Consider the following 23,333-nt stretch of genomic DNA (forward strand, 5'->3'; position numbering starts at 1 on the left):
AAATGCACACTGCTACTGGAGATTCTTTGCACAAAAATCACTGTTTCATATCCTAGATCTAGAGTAACTACATCTCATTGTCCATTTGTCTTGTTTTCCAACCCAGAGCCTTCATTTTTACCAAGCTGTCATTTCAATCCTTGAAAATCTCTGCAAAACTATTGCATTATTCTGCCTTAGATATCCCTGTAAAATCCACTTTGAGCCCATTAATACAATAGCCACTTGGACTGGCCAGTGTCCCCTTGTCCCCCTCTTGTCCCTCATCTCCTCTTTGCCATGTCACCTATGCAGAGCTTCCCTGTTCAGTTGGTAAATGTCTCTGAACACCTGAAATCCCAAATCCTCAACACCTACAGACTCATCTAGTGATGCAGAGCTCCCCAAAACCAGAGCTTTCACATCTCTGTGTTCAAGTTTACCATTTTGCTGTAAAAGGGCTAGGAAAATATTTTTCTACCTACCCCACAAGAACATGTGGTTTGTTTTATGACAGTCGTACCAGTAGCATTTGGAAAGCAATGACTCACTGAGTGGTAGTACAGCAAATAGTTCAAATATTTGTTTATGCTGTATTATAGCTAAACCTTTGTGTTTTTTTAATGTGGAATCTTCACTTCTGACTAAGCTTTGGGATGGATGTAAAAGTGTTGAACTGAAGTCCTGGCCTTGAGTTGAATCTGAATGAAGCCCATATGGTGAAGAAAAATACTGTGTAAGCTGTACAAAAAACACCAAAAAAAGCTGTAACTGAACAAGGTAGAGAAGAAATAACTGCCAATGAATATAAAAGAAAACAGCATTAATCTTTTTCTAATTATTTCAGGTAAAATTTTCATGTAAATTAATAATTGCTTCCTGCAATTCTGGAGTTGCTTTAATGTTGAAGAGTACCTTTAGTGATAGCCATATTTATTTTTTTTTTAAGTATTACTTAACACATTTCAGAATCTGTTTGGAAACATGAATATTTTTAACAAATTCCAAGCAGTTCTACTGAGAGAACAGTGATCTGTTCACATAAACACTGGTTTGCATAGAAATCTCTTCAAGTCGTGCTTCTGTTTCTATAAACTTGTTTTAAAATAAAAAAATCTTCATGGTTGAAATCCCAGAGATTCCTGCTTAGGTTTTACTTGCATGTAAGCAAATAGGGAGTAACTGTGCTGACTTGTAGTACTGTAAAGGAAGCATAGGCAGAATCAGAACCATACTAGGTTGTGCTGAACCCTTCTTTGCTGATAAACACACACATTTCCCACACACACACTCTCAGATAGTAGAAATCCCATTGAGATTGAGAGAATCCCATTGAACTTGGCAGAAATGAGTTGTGCCAGCAAGTTTGTTGTGGGTGTGTTCAGAACTGAACCACTTTTTAGCATAAAGAACACCCAAGAATTTGGAATGTCCTGCTTCTTGTTTTCGTTACAACAATTATCACTGAAATACAATAGCAAACTGATTTATTGTATGAAAGAAAACAAGAGATTTGATAAATAAAATGTGTCACTGTGCTTTAAAAGAAACAGAAACCCCCATGTTTTTTTGATTTCCACGTGTTGTATGTGATGATTAATGCCTGTAAGTCAAAAGGATTTAAACCATTTATGGAGGAACAGATCCAAAGAGGTCTCCCCCATATTGAATGACTGTTTTTGACGACATGAATGCACTCTTGGATTGGAAAGGAAAAGCTCCTGTTCTTCTTCCATATAAAGAACATTCTCAAGATTACCTTAACCTGCTGCTATAAAGAATCTTCATTTTTGCATGCACTTCTTTTGCAACTTGGAAAACACGCTTTCCAAATGAAAGCCTAAAACATTTTTAACAAAATGAATGTATTTAGGAAAGAACAGCTGTTTGCTGTGCAACCTATGAGCAATAAGCCTGGACAGAAATATGTTTTGTATCACAAACATGTCCGATATGAAAGGGTTTGTATGAGGTAATTGCCTACAATGACAGGGACTACACCAGTTGACCGAAAAGTCTCTTTCTGATCCCTATGTCATCTGACAAGTTTCCTGTTCCAGGGCACAGTATCAGTTTGTACAAAAACACCTACCCTTCAGTGCAAGACTCTTGTGTATATTCTTACTCCTGTTTGCTCCAAAACCCACTTGTGACACTTCCCTCACAGGTATAGCTTATACACATACACTTCAATATCCTAAGAAAAGAAAGTAATGTAGATTACATCCTTAATTTATAGTGGGAGAGGGAAATGGCTTTAACAGACTGAGAGATTTGAGCACTCTTAAGTTCTGACCAGGAAATATCTTTTGGAAACAAAACATGAGGGGATGGGGTAAGAAAACGGGTTCTGTTGGTAGAGTGATCAGCAGGGACAGATGGGACCAAAGGGGAGCCAGGGCCGCACTGTGGGACTGGAGACAGGTTTGGAGAGAATCAGAAAAGAGCAGTGGAGACCAGACCAGAATTGTTTCAATGAGACTGAATTTCACAGAAAGGTGGGACTTCCAAGAGAGCTGGTACAAGGTCACTGGAGATATCAGTGTTCGTGGAAGCTGTGGTTGCTTCAGGCCCTCAGCCTGGGCTTCACGGGATCTCTGCTGGCGATGAAGGGAAACTCCCTCTGCCAGAAGGCCCCTCACACAAGTGTTGCTCAGGGAAGGTAACTACAAAGGGCACTTCTGCAGTAAAGTATTTGGCCCAGAAAAGAGGAATGTGGAAACACCAAACTGAGGAGTAACTTCTAAGGGCTACACCACTGCTGTAAATACAACTGATGGCATTGCACTTCTGGTTTTCCATCTAAACCCCAACCATGGAATCTCACAGCAGGACACCTCTGCAGTGCTACTGTCTCTCAGGAGGGGAAAATCAAAGGTGCAGGACAGGGAGCAGCAGGAGATCTTACAGCATTTATTTGTTCTGTTGTGAGTCTTCCCATGTCTGTGTTGAAGGACACACATACCCAATGCAGTGGTTTCCATACCAGTGGTTTCTCTACTAGGTTGATAAGCTTTTCCCAGTGACAGTGCAGAAGTTCTAGGAGTTCCCTACTAAGTTTAAGATCTCTTCTGATTCTAAGAAAATAGGAAAACCAAAAATAAAACCCCCATATGCTTAAAAAGAAAAAAAAAAAAAAAAAAAAAAAAAAAGGAACTGAATAAAAGGCAGTGTCTGTTGAGATTAATAGGGTGTTCACTGGTTTTCCTGGGAAAATGTCATTTGATGTTTTGCCTAAGAGTGATTCCAATGAGGAATGGTTTCTCTTTTGTTTTTAAGACTACCTAGCCCTTTCACTTTCATTTTGACCTTCCAGGTAACAACACAAATTTAGTACTGAGGGGGTTTCATAGCTGGACCTACTCTGTGGGTCAGATTCTGAAGAGAGTCCCAGCAGCCATTGCACTGTTATTTTTCTAACATGAATGCTGGCTGCATCAGAAGATATGTGGCTGTATTTTTTGTACATTTGGAACAAATGCTCCAATTACTAGATTTTGTGAAATCAAATACAAAGACAAGAAAAACAAAAATAAGATACAAAGACAAGAAGGCAAAAGATTTACTGCTAATGAGATACAGTATTTCCTAAAGCAAAGGTAACAAAAAGGGGGAAGTTAGGGCAATACTGAATTTTTAAAAGACAAACATGTTGAATCAGATGGCCTTTATCTCTCTCAGAAATCTTACTGCCTTTCCTTCCTTGGCATTTTCTTCAAATACCCTTCCAACACCCTCAGGCACAACATGGGACAAAGACCTCCAGTGAAAAAGAAACCACATAAACCAGTACAAGTCCTGTAATCATAGTAATGAAAGGCAGTTTTTCTAGTGTCTGTCATGCAGTTGCTCTGATGCTGTGAAGAGTTCACTAACAGAGACCATCTGAACACCACTGATTACAGTTTAAATTGCTTACATGGATGTGCATGGCACGAAAACGAGATGACATGTATTAATTTTGAAAATTACTAAGTAGATTTGCAACCTTCCAAATGTTTCTAGAAGTTTACTCATCTCCCAAAAGGTGTTTTCTGGGAGCACAAGGATTTTTATTTATGCTCTTCAGAGCTGAGAACTGAGATGAGTATGCTGTGCTTTGACTTTATAGTTACAGCTGTAGAAATAATTCCATAGGAATGATCCTTTTTTAACATAGCTTAGATTTAATTTTTTTGATAAGCAAACAATAACTTTGTCTGGTTAAATGATTTTGACCCAGAATTTTCTGTAAAGAAAGCGTGACAGGCTTGTTGCACTCTGCATATATAAGCAAAACACTTAAGTTTATGAAGCTCTAGATATTTGTACTTTAATCCACTAATGTATTATTTTATTTCACATGAAGTATAGAATGCAGATATATTTTTAAAGGCTTTTTATTTATGACTTTCATCCTAGTTTGTGCAGCTGTGTATTGAGCTAGGTTTAAGGCTACTTGGAAGCTAAAAAGTGTGTTGCAAATGCATTTGCACAGATGCCATGTTCGTATTCTATTTGTTCTCTTTAGAAGTATTTATATGGTAACATATCAGAACCTCAGTTCATCCAGAATTAGCCAGCGGGTGCAGGGAGAGAATCCAGAGAAGTGATGGTACGTGACATTTCTAGCAATCTTTTAACTGTGATACCTCTACAAGGTTTGTTTGTAGTCATTGCACTTTTATTAAATTTAACTCTTCAGTTTTCCAAAGCAAATATAGTGAAATCATGGATTTGGCAACTGTAACTACCAGGGTCACTTTCAGGAACATGTTACTCAGTTCTGATTAAAGATGGAACTGAGGGGGGAAATGGAAAATCAGATACTGAAGCCCTAGATATTTGCTGCATATTCTCAGAAACATGTATTGCTTATTCTAGGGGAGGATTTAAAGTATTATTTCTATTAATCACTAGATGTCACAGAATTATTTCTCATTAAGAAGACTGATATGATTTGTGCAACCTTAAGTAAATACAGAAAGATAATTATTTCACACAGTACCACTTAAAACAAATACACATCATTAAAAAAACAAAGCACTGGTGTTTGTTGTTACTGTGGACTGTAGATAGGAGTAAGATGAGACAGACAGTAGCAGGTGTGGCTAAAACCCTGATATTTATGCCTCCACTGAAGCACTTCCCAGTGGCACCTAAAGGGGATAAATATTACTGAAGAACTTAAAGCCCTGTGAGAGAAAAGGGACCATGTTGAGAGGTCAAGTATATTCAATGCTACCCTCAGATTCATTCAGTGAACAGTGAGGCTGTAATGAGGACAGGAAAATATCTACTCAGACTTTTTATGCATCATTAGGCAAGCCAGTGGGCATTATGGTTGAACTAAAAAAAATCAAGGAAAACAAACTCATTTTGGATTAAACCATATTTTTTTCATTTTCTCCCCAAAAAACCAATAAACTGAAAAGACGGTTGACCAGAAACAAAACATTTTGTATTCAATTTATTTAGTCTTTATTTTAGTTAGTTAAATTTGAACATTGATAGTTTTGTTCTGCAAGTGCTATAATGAAATGGCTAGTCTTACCCAAATATATTTGCTTTCTGAATGCTTTTTCATAAACTAATAAATTTGACCCAATTTCATGAATACTTTTAGTCTCCCTTCATAATGTGTTGAAGTGGTTAATCACATCCTCCATTGCCATTATTTTATTTTCCAGGAAGAAAGACTACTCATATTTTCTCCTTTTATTCTCCTAATTGAAATGCAGGATGTCTCATCACCAAAATACTTGAGTGTGTTCCGTATTAAACAACACCCTCCACAAAACCTCTTCACATAGAGCAACAATGTGAAAATAAGAAATCTGTGTAGTTAAAGATATGTGCACAAGTGAAAAAAGGTGAGAGGGTGGAAATATGGTTTTTGTATGTGATCCCATAAAAGGTTTTGTCCGTCCTTTCTGAGGTTCTTCCTTCAGTGAGCAAGTCGGGGAACAAAGCTGGTGCAATCTCTCAGAACAAAGACAAGTAACTCCCAAGTAGCACCAAACTGACACAGAGTTTGTGTTCCAAGTCCAGAGTCCTGAATTAAAAGGGAGGGGAATGCATGTGCTGTTTATCTGGTACAGACAGAAAAGCAGTAACCCAGACTCTCCAGTACTGATAGCTGTGGTCTACCGAGTTTAGCAGCAATTTAATTTTTTCCCCAGGACATACATGCATGTGTTGTGCTCCTTGGTATAGCAAGCTGCAGTAATTAAGGTAACAAATCCACAGGCAGCCCACACAGAGTTCCATGGTTCAATGTACAGCTTTTCTGGCCAGTCCCTGATAGGAAGATGAAAGTATTTTAAAGCCAAGGATAATTTAGACAGCTGCTCTCTATAAAGTCAACAAGATCATAATAAGTCTACTATTAGTTTGACAATTGAAAGCCACACATCCCACATGAGTTAAAAAAATGCTAGTTCATTCATTTTGTGAAGCCTTCTCCCTCTTTTCAGACAAATGATCTCAAACTTGCCCAGGCTGAGCTTCATTTAATTGTTTTGCCTCTCTGAGCAATCCTGAAGGGGACTGTGCTAAATTCAGAGTGAGGAGGATGCCTTGCCTTGCTTCTGAGGTGGTTCTGTGTAGGTATTTGATAAGCCAGAGCACAGGAAGGAGCCTTTGAGATGCTGCAGTGGGAGCCCTGGAGATGGAGGAAGGTGTCCACTATGACTCAGAGACAGATATCTTAGCACAGTTCCCATGTAAATGAACTGATAGAAGATAGAAGTATAATGTTTAGTTGCTAATTACATTTAGACTCCTTTGGGGAACCCACCAAGATTTCCGTGAATGTACAGTTCCAGCCAGTGAACAGACAGAATTAATCCATTGGTTTGCTCTAACAGGGGACCTAAAATGAACAATTACTTAACTGCTGTGATTGCCCTTCTTCAAGGTTAAATTCTCCTTACAGATTCCACTGTTGTTCTTCACATTAGATGATTTTTCATTAAGGAGCAGTGAAAGCTGTTACATGATCTATCCACTTATTTATTTTTTTAATTAACAATACTTCTTTGGGTTAATGATAATGATTTTTTTTTCATTGGTGGCATCTATATCCTTCATAAACAACATATAAAAAACAAAATTTAAAAATTAAACAATATAAAAATAAAACAAAGTCTTTGAAATTTTCCTTATCATAACTGATCTTCCAGCATTAACTTCTCATGGCAGATGAATGTAACAAAAACTTTGTGTTCTGAAAACCCTGCCTACCTTCCCCACATTATCAAGTATTATTCTAATACTTAATTCCTACTGCCATTACAACATTTTTCCTAATGATTTGATCTGAATTTTACTTGGTGCAGTTTAATCCAAACTTGCTGCCACTGCTATGGTGTGTTTGGATTTTCCTCTGCATTGTCCCTCTGCTTGAGGCTTGACCAGCACCCAGGTTCCACAGTGTAATGATGTTAATTCAGATTCAGGGTGCAGTCCCAATACAGTCCATTAGCCCTTGGTGTAGAAATGTTCCTTACAATGATATTCTCCAACACAGGCTGATAGAATTCAATCCTTCAATGTAAGAATCCTGCCTTAATGACCTTTGTTTGCTATTTTATTTTGTAATTGGTGCATTCAAAAATTGTGTGTATTTACTCAAATATTGACTTCATAAAAATACATAGTTGTGTAAGTTGGAAGCAGCAAAGTGGATGTACACTACTGCAAACAAGATCTTTGCTATAAAATACTGCAATTTGTTGTCATCAGTTCTCTGTTCAAGATAGTTTCAAGACACAAAGAAGACTGGGGAAGCTTATAGGGACAAAATATATGTGTGGATTCAGGAGAATGATCAGTAACAAATAAAGCAGCAAAAAATGCTTTATTTGGCTCTTTGAAACTAGAGGTAGCTGAGGAATGTAACAGCAACAGTCTCATTTTGCAACCAGATATTCAAAGAAATTGTACTTTCATTAATGATCTCAGACTCTCTCTTGTTTCTTCACACTGGAGCTACTGCAAGTGCCCAGATCAGATTTGAGGATGTGCTTATGTCTCTTTTAATGTTTTCAGAATGGGCAGTGGCCTTGCTGTCAAAATACCACTGGGGCTCTGCGTTTCACTCCTGTACTGGCAGGTCTGTTCATGGGAATTCTTTCTAATACAGTTTTGGTTTTTCCTTCTAGGTAGAGAGGATTGTAGACAAAAGGAAGAACAAGAAGGGCAAATGGGAATATCTCATTAGGTGGAAAGGCTATGGGAGCAATGAAGACACCTGGGAACCTGAACATCACCTACTGCATTGTGAGGAATTTATTGATGAGTTCAACAGGCTACACGTTACCAGAGAGAAGCGATCCAGGCACGGGAAACAGGCACCGAAACTGCTGCGGGAAAGCCGAGGGTCGTCTGTGGAGAAAATATCGCATAGACCTTCTGAATCTGGGAAGTCTAAAGGATCAACACACAAAAGGAAGAGAATTAATCCATCTCATCAAAAACAGAAACGAGGATATGCGGCAAAGCCAGGATCTGCCAATGACAGGGCTGCTAAAACTGTGACTTACCGAACTACTCCCAGCGGTTTACAGATTATGCCACTGAAAAAGCCACATAATGGCCTGCAGAATGGAGATGGCAACCATGAGAAAGATTCTAGACATTTTGGGAATGGCTCACAGCAGCAAAACGTGGATTTAACTGATCACGAAGGAGAACAAAACTTGCCCAGCGTGTTGGAAGTCAGTAACAATTCCCCTGTTGTGAATGGAATTGGTATGTGATTTAAACAACTCCTCTGTGCGGGCGGGGGTGCTAATTGCAGCAACTGCAAGTAGGGCCCACTCGTGGAAAATCTGTTGTCACACAAGTGGTATGGTGAGAAGCACACAAACAAGTTCCACACTTTCCCTACATATTATACACTTTTTTTTATCAGTTGGCTTCTCTCTTTCCCTTTCCCACGGAGTGATGTGAAGCAGTGTGGGCTCTGTCACGAGATTTACAGTGTAAATCCCTATGGGAAGTGAGGACAGGGCATGGAGCAGGAATGACAACTGAGATATGTATAATGCTGCAACTTTGGGTTTGTGTATCACCATATAACAAATCACTACTCAGCTAGGTGTGCTCAAACCCAGTGGTCTAGAGGAACCAGAATTATTTTAGAATTAATACCACTCTTGGTGAAGTGCCCTGGTAAGTGTGGCTGAATAAGATTCAAGTTCTCAGTATTAATGCTTGTCATAGTCAGGAGCACACAGAACAACCAGATCCTTGTCTCTGGCAGTGACTGGACACATCAAAAGTCTTAAGACAGACTTTAGAGAAAGGTACAGTCTTGAAGTGAACAAGAAGATACAGAAAAAATTTCTAATCCTCATAGTTACTGACTGGCTTAGTTCTCAGAGAATAAGGTTTATATTCTCTATAAAAACTATTCCACTTAATGGAAATTAAATAGCTTCTCATTATCTATATGCGTCCAATCTTTTTGGTTTGTGTGTTTTTAGTCCTACCAAATTTACAGCCTCAATGGTGTTTTGTGACAGTAATTTCCAGGAGCTAACAATAAGATGCACATTTTATTTGATCAGGTTTTGGTATTTGGGGTTTTGCTGGGGGGGAGTTGACCTTTACTTTCATTGAATAGCCTCTTGTGCCTCTATGGAGGGACGAAGTGGAGGATGCCCTGTCAGTCAGTAGGCAGCCCCAGCCTTTCCAGCCTTCTGCCCCCTGGGAGGCTTTACTGATTCCTGAGAGTTTTGAGTATCTTCTTGTGCTGTTGGTGTGGGGGGTGGTTTTAATACCTTTTAAAAACAGCAGGAGCTGTTCCAAATGATTTCCCACTGCTTACTGATACAGTGATGATAGAACCTTTGGAGAATTATTTTTTCTGCTCTTACACACTGCATAAAGGTTTTCATTGAGCGATCCACAGTTGCTCTTGGGGTTTTTTTCCTTCCTTGTTACAGTTAATTTAGAACACAGCTTTATGTATGATCCCTTTCACTATGCATTTAATCTGCTTTACTGTTGCCAATTCACCTTTTTATTTTGATTCAGTGAAGCTCTTCAAAATCTTTCCTAGTTTTCACTCTACTTATTTTGTATTGCCTTCAAGTTTTCCTCTCATATTTCTCTTCCCAGCTCATTAATACATACATTAAATAAACTAATCCTCCTGCAGGTCCTTGGGACAGCCAGCTTGACATGATGAAAAGTAACCACTTGTTCCGATTATTTATTTTTATTAGCTACTTTCTATAGCCCATGATAGTACTCATTTCCTTAACAGCTTCTGGTGAATTGCCCTGCCAAAAACTTTTCAGAAGTCAACATAAATTATATCACCCTGCTTTCCATTTTCCACCCTACTGGCAACCTGGCAAATGCTCTTTGATTTGGGAAGAACTGACCTTGCCCAGTCTTACTGGCTGTATGTGGTAGCTACTGGAATCTTTCAAGCCAGGCATCAGATAAAAACTCCCAAACCAGCAAAATGCATGGTCAGATTTAAATGCATAAGTACTCCTGATGATGCCAATGAAATTTGAAGTTAAAGCACTTAAAAGTGTATTTTGACTTCTGCATTTTGAGGAGGTTGAGCTCATGTAAGAATGATTAAAAAGTTACCTGCCTCTTTAAGACAATTTGAATATCTAATTACAGATGTGTATAAAGATTTGGTGGTTTTTTTACTGTTTCTAATGATGTATTTCTAATCACTTATGTTATTTGTGGGGAAGTTCAGAAACAAAATGTATCTTTGAAATGCATTAATGCCTATATTTTAGAATTTTTTGTTTAATTAAGAACTGAAGGGTCACAAAGAACTGTAAGGCCAAATGAGCCAGAAGAGCTAAGGAATGGCCTGCACCACCCCTGACTTAATGAGAGCTCTCGTTCAGTGGAAAGCTGCTTTGCCTGAGCAGCCAGGTGTTCCTCCTGGCCCAAGAACTGATCTCTGCAGCTCCTTTCCAACAGTTCTTTATGACAGCTTTTGCATTCTCCAAATCCATCACTTGTGTTCTGTATTTTGTTCCCCTCGCGTTCTGTAGGCAAAAGTAAGAGATCTTTAAATCTCTGCCTGGTTCTTTTCTGAAAAGCCCATACTCAGCAGCTCTGCCAAGGTCAGAAATCCCTTGAGTCCTGCAGAGTGGAGAAGACCACAAAGAAGAGAGATGAGACTGCCTGAATAATAGCAGATAGAAATTGGTGAAGAAGGGTCAAAATCAAATCACTAGATTTTTTCTTAATGTTGCCCTGCAAGCTTGAGAGAAGCCACATTTCCTGATACAGGGGTCTGAAACATCAAGTGGAAGTAAATTGCACTACTCTTCACCAAGTCCAACAATTTCCTGAACTCCCTCAGTGTTCACACTCACCTAGAAGATGCCAGTGTGATTCTGCCCTGTGTCCCATTATTATCACAGAAACCCACACTAAAACCAGGCTGAAATTTTAGAAATTGCTAATGAAGAAATTTTCAGAGAAAAACACCCAATTTGTTGAATAACTGAAATTTTGTTCCAAACATCTTGGGTTTCAAAACTTTCTCCAAATCTGAGCCAAGGTCCTCTGGCTGTGTCCCTAGGGAGCAGGAGCAGTGTGGCAGTCTGCTTGGCCAGACTCCCACGTTTAGTTTGGAGGCAGCCAGCTGTGCCAGAGGTTTCAGGCAGTCTGCCACTGAGTCTGGAGGTTGAAAGCCTGGCATGCTCCATCAGCACTCACAGGGCTCCCAGGCACGAGATGTGGAGCAAAGAGGGAGCCTGGAGGAGCTGGTTTAGCTCCTGAAGCTGTGTCTCCTGGGCAGCCCCATTCAGAATCTGGCGAAGCAGACATTTGTGTCAGCTTTGAGATTGCCTGTATGGAACCCAAATGAATGTCAGATTCATTTCACAGCTGAGTGTAAGACTGCACAAAAAATATGTATGGTTTGTCAGGAGATGAAGCCTAGATATAGAAAAGTCAAAAATTCCCTACAATTTGAAAACCTGGCTGTAGGCCCAGCTCTGCTACCAATGTGGGCCTATGCCTGAAGGTCTCCAAACCCCACCAACCTCAACCAGCATTGTTTCATATCATAATAATGTTTAACCACCAGTACATTGAACCAAGCAATATAGACAGTAATATTTAAACTAGAAGTAATCAAATAATAGCTATTTTGTTTCTCTGTCCATGCCAGTTCTGTTCAAGTAACAGCTATTTGAAAACCAGCTTTTGATGACTCCTTAAATGAACGCCCGCCAGTCTCTTTGGTTTTGTGTATAAATCCACTTGGGTACAAGTGTTTCTTCTTCAGCCTCTAGACAAACTCCCATCAGGAAGCTCTTTACCCCAGAAGGATGAGCATGTACCTACAGGTGTGTGCACAAAATGTTCAGGGCACCCCAGTAGAGGCCTGGCACCATGTGGAAGTTGGGACAGATCTTTAATATCAAAAACTGTCTTCCACTTACTACACATACTGCCATAAGGAGAGCAGAATCATCTTTACTGACAGTTATTTAAGGGTCTGCAAATTGGAAAATACTGAAAAACTTTGTGAACAGCATCCCTTGATGCTCCCAGGAGCTAACAATACTGGTCTTTCTGATGATATTTGTTGTCTTCTGTTATCACATTTCTGTTTCTCTCCAGATATTGTAATTGAGAGTTACTGTTTTGTCAAGTTTCTTGACAGCATCAAAAAACATCCCCTTTTAATTTTCTTTCCTTTTTCTGCATCACTCTTTTTCTGTACCATCTGTTGAAGAATTTCTGCCTGTCATGTATCACTAACCACTGGTTTTCTCCATTACAAAAATCTCTGTAGTCTCATGGTGCCCTTGATTTAAATACTCTCTGTGACTTAGTCACTGCTTCGTCTTGGTTTTTTAGCTTATTCTGGTTTATTTCTTCTGAAAGAATACTGGCAGTAAAAGACAAGCAAACATGCTTGCTCTCTTAGTTTGGATAAAAACTCATTGCTTTTAGATCTCTTACAGATGCTCCCTTTTCTGGAGAAGTCTGAAATTATTAGTAAATTATCAACAGAACACAGCTTTTAAGTATGTACAGTATTAACCATTACCCACAAGAAAGACAGGAAGGAGGCAGTTAAAGGCTGTTGGGAAGTCTGAGGAATGCCAAGCTGATTTACCAGGGAGAGTGAGGGAGCATGGCTTATTTCACCCAGAAAAATTAAAGCCTCAGCTCCATCATCCTTTCCATTCAGCATAAATGCATTCTGCTAATAAAAGCAGCAGTCCAGCTCTCCTTCCCATGACACCCTGATTGTTATTCCCATCCCTCCCTCTGCACCAGTTTTGATACTTTTGAGGCTACAAGGTGAACTGCAGCTGTTTGAAAATTAACCAGTTTTGCAGGGTGAGTTTTCAGCCAGAGCAGATCACCAGGCCAATTCATGGTGTGGCTGCTCTTACCAGTACTGGGGTTGCTGTGGAGGGTGGTGGCACAGGGACAGCACCGTTAAACTGGCTCTGATGAAACACTCAGAAAATATGTATCTGAAAATAACAGGAGCTCGAGGTGTTCTCCAGCAGTGGGCAGAAGCAGTGGAAGGAGATGTGGAGCTCCAGGTCCCCCAGAGCACTGAGGCTCAGTGTGATTTTTCCTCACTTTCTCCCCACTCTTTGTCTGCCTCAGCCTTTCAGAATATAAATTTCTAATGTGTTTTCTGCAGTGCCTGGTAGAATGGAACCCCAGTCTCAGACCCTTTGGCAGTGGTGGAGTATTGTAGAAGATGCAGGGATGGGCAGCTAAAATGAAGAGGATTACAGGAATAAAAGAGGCTGGGAGAGGGGGTGGCACGATCAAAGTTTACAAAATCATCAAGGCCTCAGATATATGAAATGCAGAACTGTTGCTCCTGAAATCCCTTGATAGCAGAACTAGGGACCACTCACTGAAACTGGTGGAACATCAGATAAAAGCACAGATGAAAGAAAATTCTTCTCTGTGTAGTGGCTACCCAACTTTTCAAACTCATACCACAGGAAGCTGTGGCGACAGACAGCATCAACAGGCTCAGAAGGGGATTAGAGAAATCCAGGAAAAGGTCCACAAGCAAACACTGAAGGAAACAGAAGGGATGAGCCCTCTCATATTTCTGTACAACACTTAGGGATGATACTATGGGAAAGGACTGCAGAAAGCAACCAAGCTTGCATTTTCTCCTTAAATAGCATCCTTTACTGCCCTCTTTTACTGCCATTCTTGGAGAAGGATTACTGCAGGCAGCAGTGGTCTGGGAACATCTTAGGTTCCCTTAAAAAATATTAAAGCTTCTTATAAATGTTGGCTTAGGTATTCCACAAGTTCTGCTGATTAAACACAAAGTAATAATTAGATTCAACTCCCAGTAAAGAGCATTTTCTCCCTTTTTGTACTTAGAGTGAGCATCAAATAGTCACTATTAAGCCAGAAAATCACACTTAGATGTATCTAAAGCTTCCTTAGTTAATTGGTGACATCCTTAATTTGTTTCACATGCCGTATAAATTGCTTTGAGTCTTTGAATTTCTCTTTTTGCCTGCCACAGTCATTTTTCACCTTGACATACTCAGGTGCTGCTCCCCTTGTGTGCACTGAGCAGGTGCTGACTGTTGACCCTCATGCAGGGACAATCCCAGTGGCTCCAGAGCAGACCTTCAGGAGCTGTACCACCTCCACACAGCAGACTTGCTAAATTGGCCTGGATCCACATCAGTGCTGTCTTTAGAGTGTGCTGATCATTTTCTCCAGTTTATCGGATTAAACAAGATTACAGGGATGCACCAGAGACAGGGAAACAACGAGCTACTCACTATATATTGTTCTGTTAATGATCCACTTTTGGAAATGGCGCTTTTTCATTTCTATTTCTCTCATATTTAATTTAGATCTTTCCTCTGAATAAATTTCTTTCAGCTGGCATCCAAACAGTTAAAATACTGTCATAAGATCTATAGTTTCTTACATCATACATTAATTTACAAACTGAATACATAAGAAAGCATAAAACAAACAAAAAAAATTACTGTGAGGCTTTTTGTTGAGCTGGATTATCTGACTGAATTAATCTTCTACTATTCTCTTACCATCTGTATTTAAAATAGATGTAGCATAATCTTCCACACGAGGTGGATAATCAGTACAGTTAGTCAGACACACCTTCCATTCAATGGGCATTTGTGCCTCTGATTTTGTAAGTTCTTTACACTTTTGGGGAGTTTGAAATCACCACAATTCAGTAGCTTATTGCTGATTAAGCATTGAAGACATAAAAATCCAATATTTAATAGCCTGCCTTAGTCAATGAGTTCATTTGTTTCAGTACATTATTCCCAATGACATTGGTGTTCTATTAGTAATTTCACAAGTTAATTTCTATTGTAAGAATACATGTCAAAAAACAAACTTAAGAAAAAGAAGAAACATGCCATAGGAAATTATTCATAGCATTTAAAGTTCAAGCACAGGGTAATTTATACACTTGTAGACACTTTTTGTCAAGAAAACAAATTTCCAACTCTTTTGGTTTCAAATGATTTTTTTAAAGTGATGATTTAATGGAACTTGGCCATGTTTACATTACACCAGGCAAATCCTCTATTCAGTATAATACAGGCAATGCTTTAGATGGTATCTCTTAATTCAACAACAAAAGAAGAGTTTCCTGATTGACTGAACAGGGTCCTGGACAAAGGTGGATCCCTGTGTGTGGATGTGTGAGTACCCACATGCACACACCACATGAGACCCAGTCACACACTGCTGAGCACTGGCTGTGTTTTCACATCCCATCTCCTAACTGCAGTGCACATACAGGATTTCACACACTGTGAACAATTCCACAGGCCACTGCCAACTGTGAGGTGTCAGACAGATCAGTTACCTACGTAAGCATCAGGCTGAAACATAGCTAATCCAAAATGAAGGTAAGTGATTTTGGGTTAGAGGCATCTGTCATGAATTCACTGTTCAATTCTATTCCAGCAAAGCATTTTTAATTGGGTGGTGATCACTTAAACTACAAAATTTAAACCTATATTCTAATATTCATGTCATCTGCCCTTTAAAAATTCCTGGCTATTTGAAACCAGGAGCTGGAACAGGTCAGCTTTGGCAGAAGTAAAGAACAGAGCAAACAAAGGTGTTTTCATTCAGCTCTGTCTTGGCCTTTCTTAAAAATGCTGCATTGTGCGCTGGTGTCTATATAAACAAAAACCATTGACTTTAATCTCTGTCCCTCAACAAACTGTCTCTGCTTTATTTTAATGGCAATAGTGTGAAACATCTGTAATTAGAAAAGGATTATTACATACAAACCTTATAAAGCTCCTTCAACACCCACACTCAGCACTGTTACCAGTCATCATCTATTGCCTATTACAGAAATGCTGGAGACATCAGCAAAGGATGGTTTGCAGTTCATACACAGAGTAAGTCAGAATAAACTGTCTTTTAAAACTGACTTACTATTGCTCTTACTTGTTTTTAAGGAGGAATTATATCTTTCTTCTCACAGTTCTCTTTTTCCCCTCCTGCTGGATACTCTCCAAAATGGCATCAGTTCCTTGGGTCTAGAGGTTGTCTGATCAGAGAACAAAATGTTCTGCACGTTGGAGTACAGAATAAGAACAATGGCTTGAGGCCACATTTGACTAGCCAGGCACATTTTTTAATTTATATTTTCCTATTATTTTATATTTATTTATCATTATTGAAGCTAATAGAGAATATCACTCCATTTCTTTGATGGTATGGAGGTAATTGAATTCTTTCCGTCTGCAAGGTTCTTCTCTGGCCAATGGAAGTTTGAATCTACACAGCACTGTGAAGAGGAAACTTGATGGAGAGAAAGATTATGTCTTTGATAAGAGACTGAGATACAGCGTGCGGCAAAATGAAAGTAACTGTCGCTTCAGGGACATTGTAGTCCGGAAAGAAGATGGTTTCACACATATTTTGCTGTCAAGTCAGACTTCAGAAAACAATGCACTGACCCCAGAGGTAAGTGTTCAGCCCTAAAAGCCAAAGAAAGCCATCCCAGTGTGTGGGTTATCTTGCAAACACTGCACTTGAATTTGACTTTATGTATTTTTTTCCTAATTGATGAACTTAGAAAAGAAATCTGGAGTACAGACATATTTAACTTTTTTCACACTTGGGATTCCTAGCCAAAAGAATGCAATGGAAATTAAATTTTAATTCACATGTCTGAAAAAAAAATAAAAGTAACTAAAGGAATGGCAGAATCAGTATTTCCAGCATGGAATTGTGCAAAGCAGCTTTTCACACATTGAAATTACTGATATTTACTATCCTTAGGAGAAATCTGGTCTTTTTGCTTTTACTAGTTTAAATAGTTCTCCAGTTGTATACAGAGAATTTCAGTTTATATCCTAAGACAGCCTTTCTAAATTCCGTCTTGATCCCTAATTACTTCTTCTCTGAATCACTGTATTTATTTATGAAATCTTAACCAATTAGGGGCTCTATCCTCAGCTGAATTGCATAAAGTCATACAGCATATAAAAGATAAAAATTAATTCCCTTGTCCCAAATATTATACACACAAAGGCAAACTCAGACTTGCAGCTTGTACTACACCAGTGCACACATGGATCACTGGAAGGGCTGAGGAGCTTTTGCTTCCATTCCCTGTGGCTGCAATGCTCTGTTATACCGTTCCCATGTCAGAAGAAAAGGGGTGTCCGTAAGTGTTTGCTTCAGGATGGATGTCCTGGAGAGGGGAGAGCACAAATGAGCCCTGTTCACACTGAGCCCTGTTCACACTGAGCCCTGTTCACACCTGAGCCCTGTTCACACCTGAGCCCTGTTCACACTGAGCCCTGTTCCACAGGGGCAGTAGTGGCCTGATGGACAGGGGCTGCTATGAAGAATATAAATTTTTGTTCCAAACATCTTGGGTTTCCAAACTTTCTCCAAAGTTTTGGGAGGGAGCACCAGGAGCAGCAGCCTGGCCTGTCTGAGCATCCTGCAGGCAGAGCTCCTGCAAGTGCTGCCTTCACTGGGGAGATCTTGGCCCTTTTCTGCCCTCTCTGCCCTACACAGCAACTTCAAGAGTGTATGAAATACCAGTTTGAGCACCACCTGAGAGAAGAGTAGATTGTAGCTTTTGAGGAATCATTTTATTCAAGAGGGAAATGAGTAACTTTGAAGTTAATTACTTAAAATGGGCAGGTATGATGAGTCCCCCTCTCAAATGCACACGTACACATAGGCAGTAATACACTGAGTGATACTAAATGGCTAAAACTGATGGTACATAACATTTACCACTCCTAGTTTTTAAACTATCTAATATTTAGGAGGACTATCTTGGTAATTGCCACAGAACACCAAACATTTGCTTTTAACACTAATTTCTTAAAATGCATTAGATTGCATCAAAGCCATCACACCATCTCTGTCTTAATTACCACTAATTGACACTGCAGGTAATTTAAATGAAGGAGCTCAAGGGTCTGAAAAAATATGAAATCATGGACTCTGTTCAGTCAGAACAGAAATACCTTTACATTGCTGGCTGTGCTGTTCTACATCAGCAGTGTTCAGATGCTCTAACCAGGGGATTAATTCAGGCTCTTTGGATCTGCCAAACCAATCCATTTCATCCTTTGAAAGTTTTCAATATGCCAGGAACCCACCTCTGTGGAAGAATAAATGATAAGCATGCAACAGTCCTCTCCCTGCATCACCAGTGTAGACTATTTCTAGAACCTTTATTGAAGCTCACTTGAAAACCAGGAAATACATTTTAGAAAACCACTTTACTGACCAGGATGGTCAGGAATTAATCAGCTATTGAGTTCTCCACATGGAGATTGTCTGTTTAAACCTCATCCAGGCCAAGAGCAATCGCAGGCTCTTGCCATTGGAAGACTCATGGGTGTAAACATGAAACAGCTTCTTTGGCCTCAGTCCAGGCTGCTGCCCATGATCATTCACACCAGAAAATCCAGCACCTCCAGGACTGGCAATTTCACATTCTTGCTGGCAATTACAGCACAAAGCTCAGGAACTGAAAGGAGAAAGGTGTTGAATGACTTGTCCCTGCAGTTTGTCACCCATAGCCATAGGTGAGACAAACTGACAAAATGTTTTAGGGAGGTTTAGAGCATTTTCAGTTGTGATGCCTTTTATCCCCAGTGAATATGAAGTACAAACACACAATTCCTACAAAATGAAGAAAGTGTGTTTCATTTTGTGTAAAGAAATGCTAACTTCAAGCTTTATTAGACATTCAGTAAATTATGTTTGCCAAATAGCAAATGAATCATTTATTCAGAGCAGGTCTATTTGATGTGCTTAAATAGTGGCCTGGTTATACTCGGCCATCTGTGTTAAAGAAAAAAAAAGGTGTGCACTCAAACAATCATGTTAAACTTAAGTTTCTACAGAATCCCACTCACTCCTCAATAGCTCTGCCTCCCTTTGGGCTTTATAGGAATCTTCAGATGAAATTTAATAGTTGTGTTCAAACTTTGGCCCCTGCTATTTATGCCAATTTAATTAAAACAGCAAAGAACTTATTTATTTAAAAAAAAAATTAAAGAAGTCTATCTGACTCTTCATCCTATGTTATTGGTAACCCCATTTCTGCAGGTGATTTTAGCATGAAATGTGCCAATGCTCTTTCCAGCAGCCTTTGCACTGATTGATGTTGGCTCAGTGCTTCTTTAGTAATTGAGTTTTTTCTACAAAAATATTCAGGGCAGTATAGAAATTCTTTCTTATTTTTTACAAGACATTATAAAACTTCCAAGACAGTGTCACGAAACAGCACGGCTTGTTCTTATTTCAGTAGCTTGGCCTTGCTACTTTTGTTTTTCTAAATACATTTGTAAAACATTTAATTATGAATTCCATCAGGGCATTTTTTCTTGTGGGACTTTTGCTGCTCCTGAAGCTCTTTCTCCAGTGATGCTGCTGCTGTTTTATCTCAGCACATCTCAAGGATCCAAATTATTTTTAAGACTAAATGGGCCCATCAGCTCTTCTCATTTAACACCATTAACAGAGCTAGGAGTTAATATTCCCCTGAACTAAAAGTGAAATATTTTCTAAACAGCCAGTGCTTCTATTGAAGAGTGACAGAACTACCTCAAGTACCTTCTCATACACAAGAATCAGGTTTCACATTTCAAATGTGAATAACAGGGTTTAAAGTTCTGCTGGGTGCATTTTGGAGCACTGGTTTGCCTTCACTTTTCCTAACCTGGAAATAATAAAAAAGAGGCAGGTATAAGTTTACTGTTCCCTGTAGTTCTGCTCTCTACACAAAAGTCAGCTGTGGGCTTGGGCCAGTGCTTGTGGCTGAGCTTCAGAGGTTCCCAAGTCCTTTAGATGCCAGACAGAAAGGAATCAGTAACACAAAGTTTATTTATGTAAAAAAAATCACAAGTGGGGAAGAGGTTCTAAGAACAACTGAATGGCTTTAAAATTTGGCTTTACGGTAATATTTAAAGAATAATTACCTTTAAGAATAACACAGGGAGTCCTCAGAGATTCAGAAAAGTTAACTTTTATTAACTAGTGCTTCCATTTATGTGAACAAGAGACTTCTGTTCAAGATACTTTGAGTAATTATGGTGATACATTCCTAGCTCTTTGATTTTCCCAGAATGTAAGCAAGATGAAAAGCAAAGAGCACCAAATACCTTTGGAAATTTCCTACATCCAGCAAAAGACATTAAATTAAGCTCTTAGAAGTTTAATGAAGTTTTTAACTGGTTCATGTTTATTTTGCAATATAAGATATCCTGTTCAAGAACTAATGAGATTATTTACTTAACAGGATTAAAAATATAAGCAACTTCTGAGAAGGTGATAATTTTATTGTATATTTGTGTTTCAATAAAACAAAAAAGTAAGTGAAGCACTAGGTCTGGTCTAAATTTACAATCCAGTTAACTATCATAACCTAAATAACTGGCCCATACTGTTCTGTAAACACTGCCTTAGAAATTTTCATCAAATGCATTCAAATATAAATACTGTCCCCAGAACTGAAAATTACCTGAAAAGCCATAAAAAAGCTAATTAATAAAAGCACTGGAGATCTGGAGAATATTGCTAAGGATCTCTGGAAATAGTAGTATTAGATCTGGTTCACTAGAGAAAATAAAATTTAATTGGACAAATGCCATGGTTTTAGCAAGATTGGGAAAGGTTTAAGGGCTATGGTAGAAAGAAAAAGAATATGGAATCTGACAGAAATTTAACTAAAGACAGGTTTTATCTCTGTATTTGAGAACTGAATTCACTACCACATTAAACAGAAATTTGTCTTTAAAAACAGAGAGCAGTTCTAAACTAAAATTATATTTACTTTACAGTAGTACAGTTCAACACACAGTTCTGCAACCCTGCAGACAAACCAGCTCTTTTATAATTATCTTCCTGTTTGTAACTTCCCTGTAATCCTAGAAATGGCTGGAGAGAAATGCCCATCCCCAGATAACCCACGGGGAAAGCCAAGGCTCCAGAGGCAGCAGTGAGCAGCAGCTGCTGTAACCAAGCTAAGTGACAAAGGGACCTGGGGAATTTTGGGCTGCACCAGCAAAGGAACCATTGCAAAGTTCCTGATCAAGGGAGTGAGCATTGACTTAGCTGGCATTGCTGGATTCCAACGAGCCTCCAAGCACCTTTGGATGATAAAGTTAATGACAAATTTATGGCTCTTTAGAAAAAAAACATTGTTTTTGGAGCCTCATAATGCTGGTACTGGTTATGGTTAAACCTGATAATGGTTTATTGTTTTTTTTTGATAGAAACAAGTGGAGCAGGGGAACTAAATTTCCCCTCCTGCTCAAAATAGCAACCAAAATTTTCCCACTTTTAACCATATCTGAGAAATTGATTCCTGATAACAGACTCTATGTCATCCTCTCTAAAACACTGAAAAAACAGTGATGGCAGAATATTGTTTTTTCTTACAAGAAATGTAACCTCTGCTCAAAAATTTGGATGTGTTGTAGATGGCTTTAGTTGTCCAGATCAGTGAGAGGTGAGATAAAAGAGAGGCAGGTTCGTAACAGGAATGATGTGTGTGAAGGAGAGCATTGGGAACAGCAAAGAGGTGGCACATAGGCAAATACCACTGGAGGAAAGGGCATAATAAAGAAACTTGCTGAATGGGTATCATCATGGCATCATAATTAATGAAACATTTCCCACTGCATACAAAAATGTTTGACTGGTATTCCCTAATATTATTTATACATTCGCCCTAAGAAAGAGCAGATTGTAAGATCTTTTACAGTGAATTAAGAGGATAACATTGCATTCACATGGAACTAGGAAAACCAAAATACATTTCTTTAAATTTTAATATCTACCATATTCTAAAGTTTCTGTTTTAACACTGAACAAAGGTTTTAGGGGGTTTTCCCCTTTGTTTCCCCATTATATGTGCAGCATTGCTGTGTTTCTCCCAGCTGAGGGCTGAGACAGCCTCTGAGACTCTCAAAATAAACAGTGCTCCTAAAATTGCTGATGACATTTTTGTACCTGCATAAGAATTTCAAATACACTTCCAAATTCTGCAGCTTTTAATTACTTCACTTCCACCCACTGTCACACACTCAGTATTACAGGCATTCTGAAGTGCTCTTGTAGAAGTGAAGCATCTAAAAATTCACCACCTGCTCTCTCATGCCCAGTCCCATCAGCCAGTAACACTCATCTTTACACAAACCCATAGGGAAAGCAGCACAATCCATAGGATTTCTATTAAAAGGCTAACCAGGGGGTGGCATCAACAAAACTTCAGTGTTTAGGGGCATTTCTTAAGCAAGGCACTTCAGAGATCTAAAGAAGTTTTGGTGACAGAAACTAGTGAACAGAATAATCACAGGCTAAAAAATCTTGGGTTTCTCTCACATGGAAACTCTATTTAAATCCCCAGCCACATTTAGCTCTTTCTTACCTAAATTTACACCAACAGCAAATCTTTCAGTGCAAAAGAGAAAAATTTGAGACAGCAGGAGCATGTCTATAGGAAATACTTTGACACATGGGTGTGATTAAGGATAGGAGGAGTCACATCAGACGAAATCAGGGCCCTTGCAGTGACAAGCACATTATAGAAGAGAGGGGGCTGAAATGAGTTACAGCTCACAAACCACACCCAACTGTGACCAAACAAGAAGTTACCCATCAGAAGTTTATGAAATAAAATTTTCTTTTAAAAATCATTAGGAAACAATTCTCTGCTCAGGTGAAAGGCCATTTTCCTATAATACCAGCAGCTCAATTCTATACAGATTTTGATTAGGCTTGATTTATGGTGTAATTAAGAGCTTGATCCAGTTATAAAACAAAGTCAAAATGTCTCTTTTTCAAGGGACTTCTATGATTTAACTTTTGCAAACTGTAAA

At 38.9% G+C, this 23,333-nt stretch overlaps 1 protein-coding gene across 1 annotated transcript in view; it reads left to right on the forward strand.

Moving 5' to 3' along the window:
- CDYL2 (chromodomain Y like 2) overlaps positions 1 to 23,333 on the forward strand; it is a 61,059-nt gene that overhangs the window by 24,666 nt on the left and 13,060 nt on the right. Inside the window, exons 2-3 of the mRNA XM_002194936.7 lie at positions 8,124 to 8,712; positions 16,721 to 16,938. Of these exons, the coding sequence (XP_002194972.2) occupies positions 8,124 to 8,712; positions 16,721 to 16,938 (807 nt within the window). The remainder of the gene's footprint in view (positions 1 to 8,123; positions 8,713 to 16,720; positions 16,939 to 23,333) is intronic.

This window comes from Taeniopygia guttata, chromosome 11 (genome assembly GCF_048771995.1).
Source record: "Taeniopygia guttata chromosome 11, bTaeGut7.mat, whole genome shotgun sequence".
Classification (NCBI taxonomy): Eukaryota; Metazoa; Chordata; class Aves; order Passeriformes; family Estrildidae; genus Taeniopygia; species Taeniopygia guttata.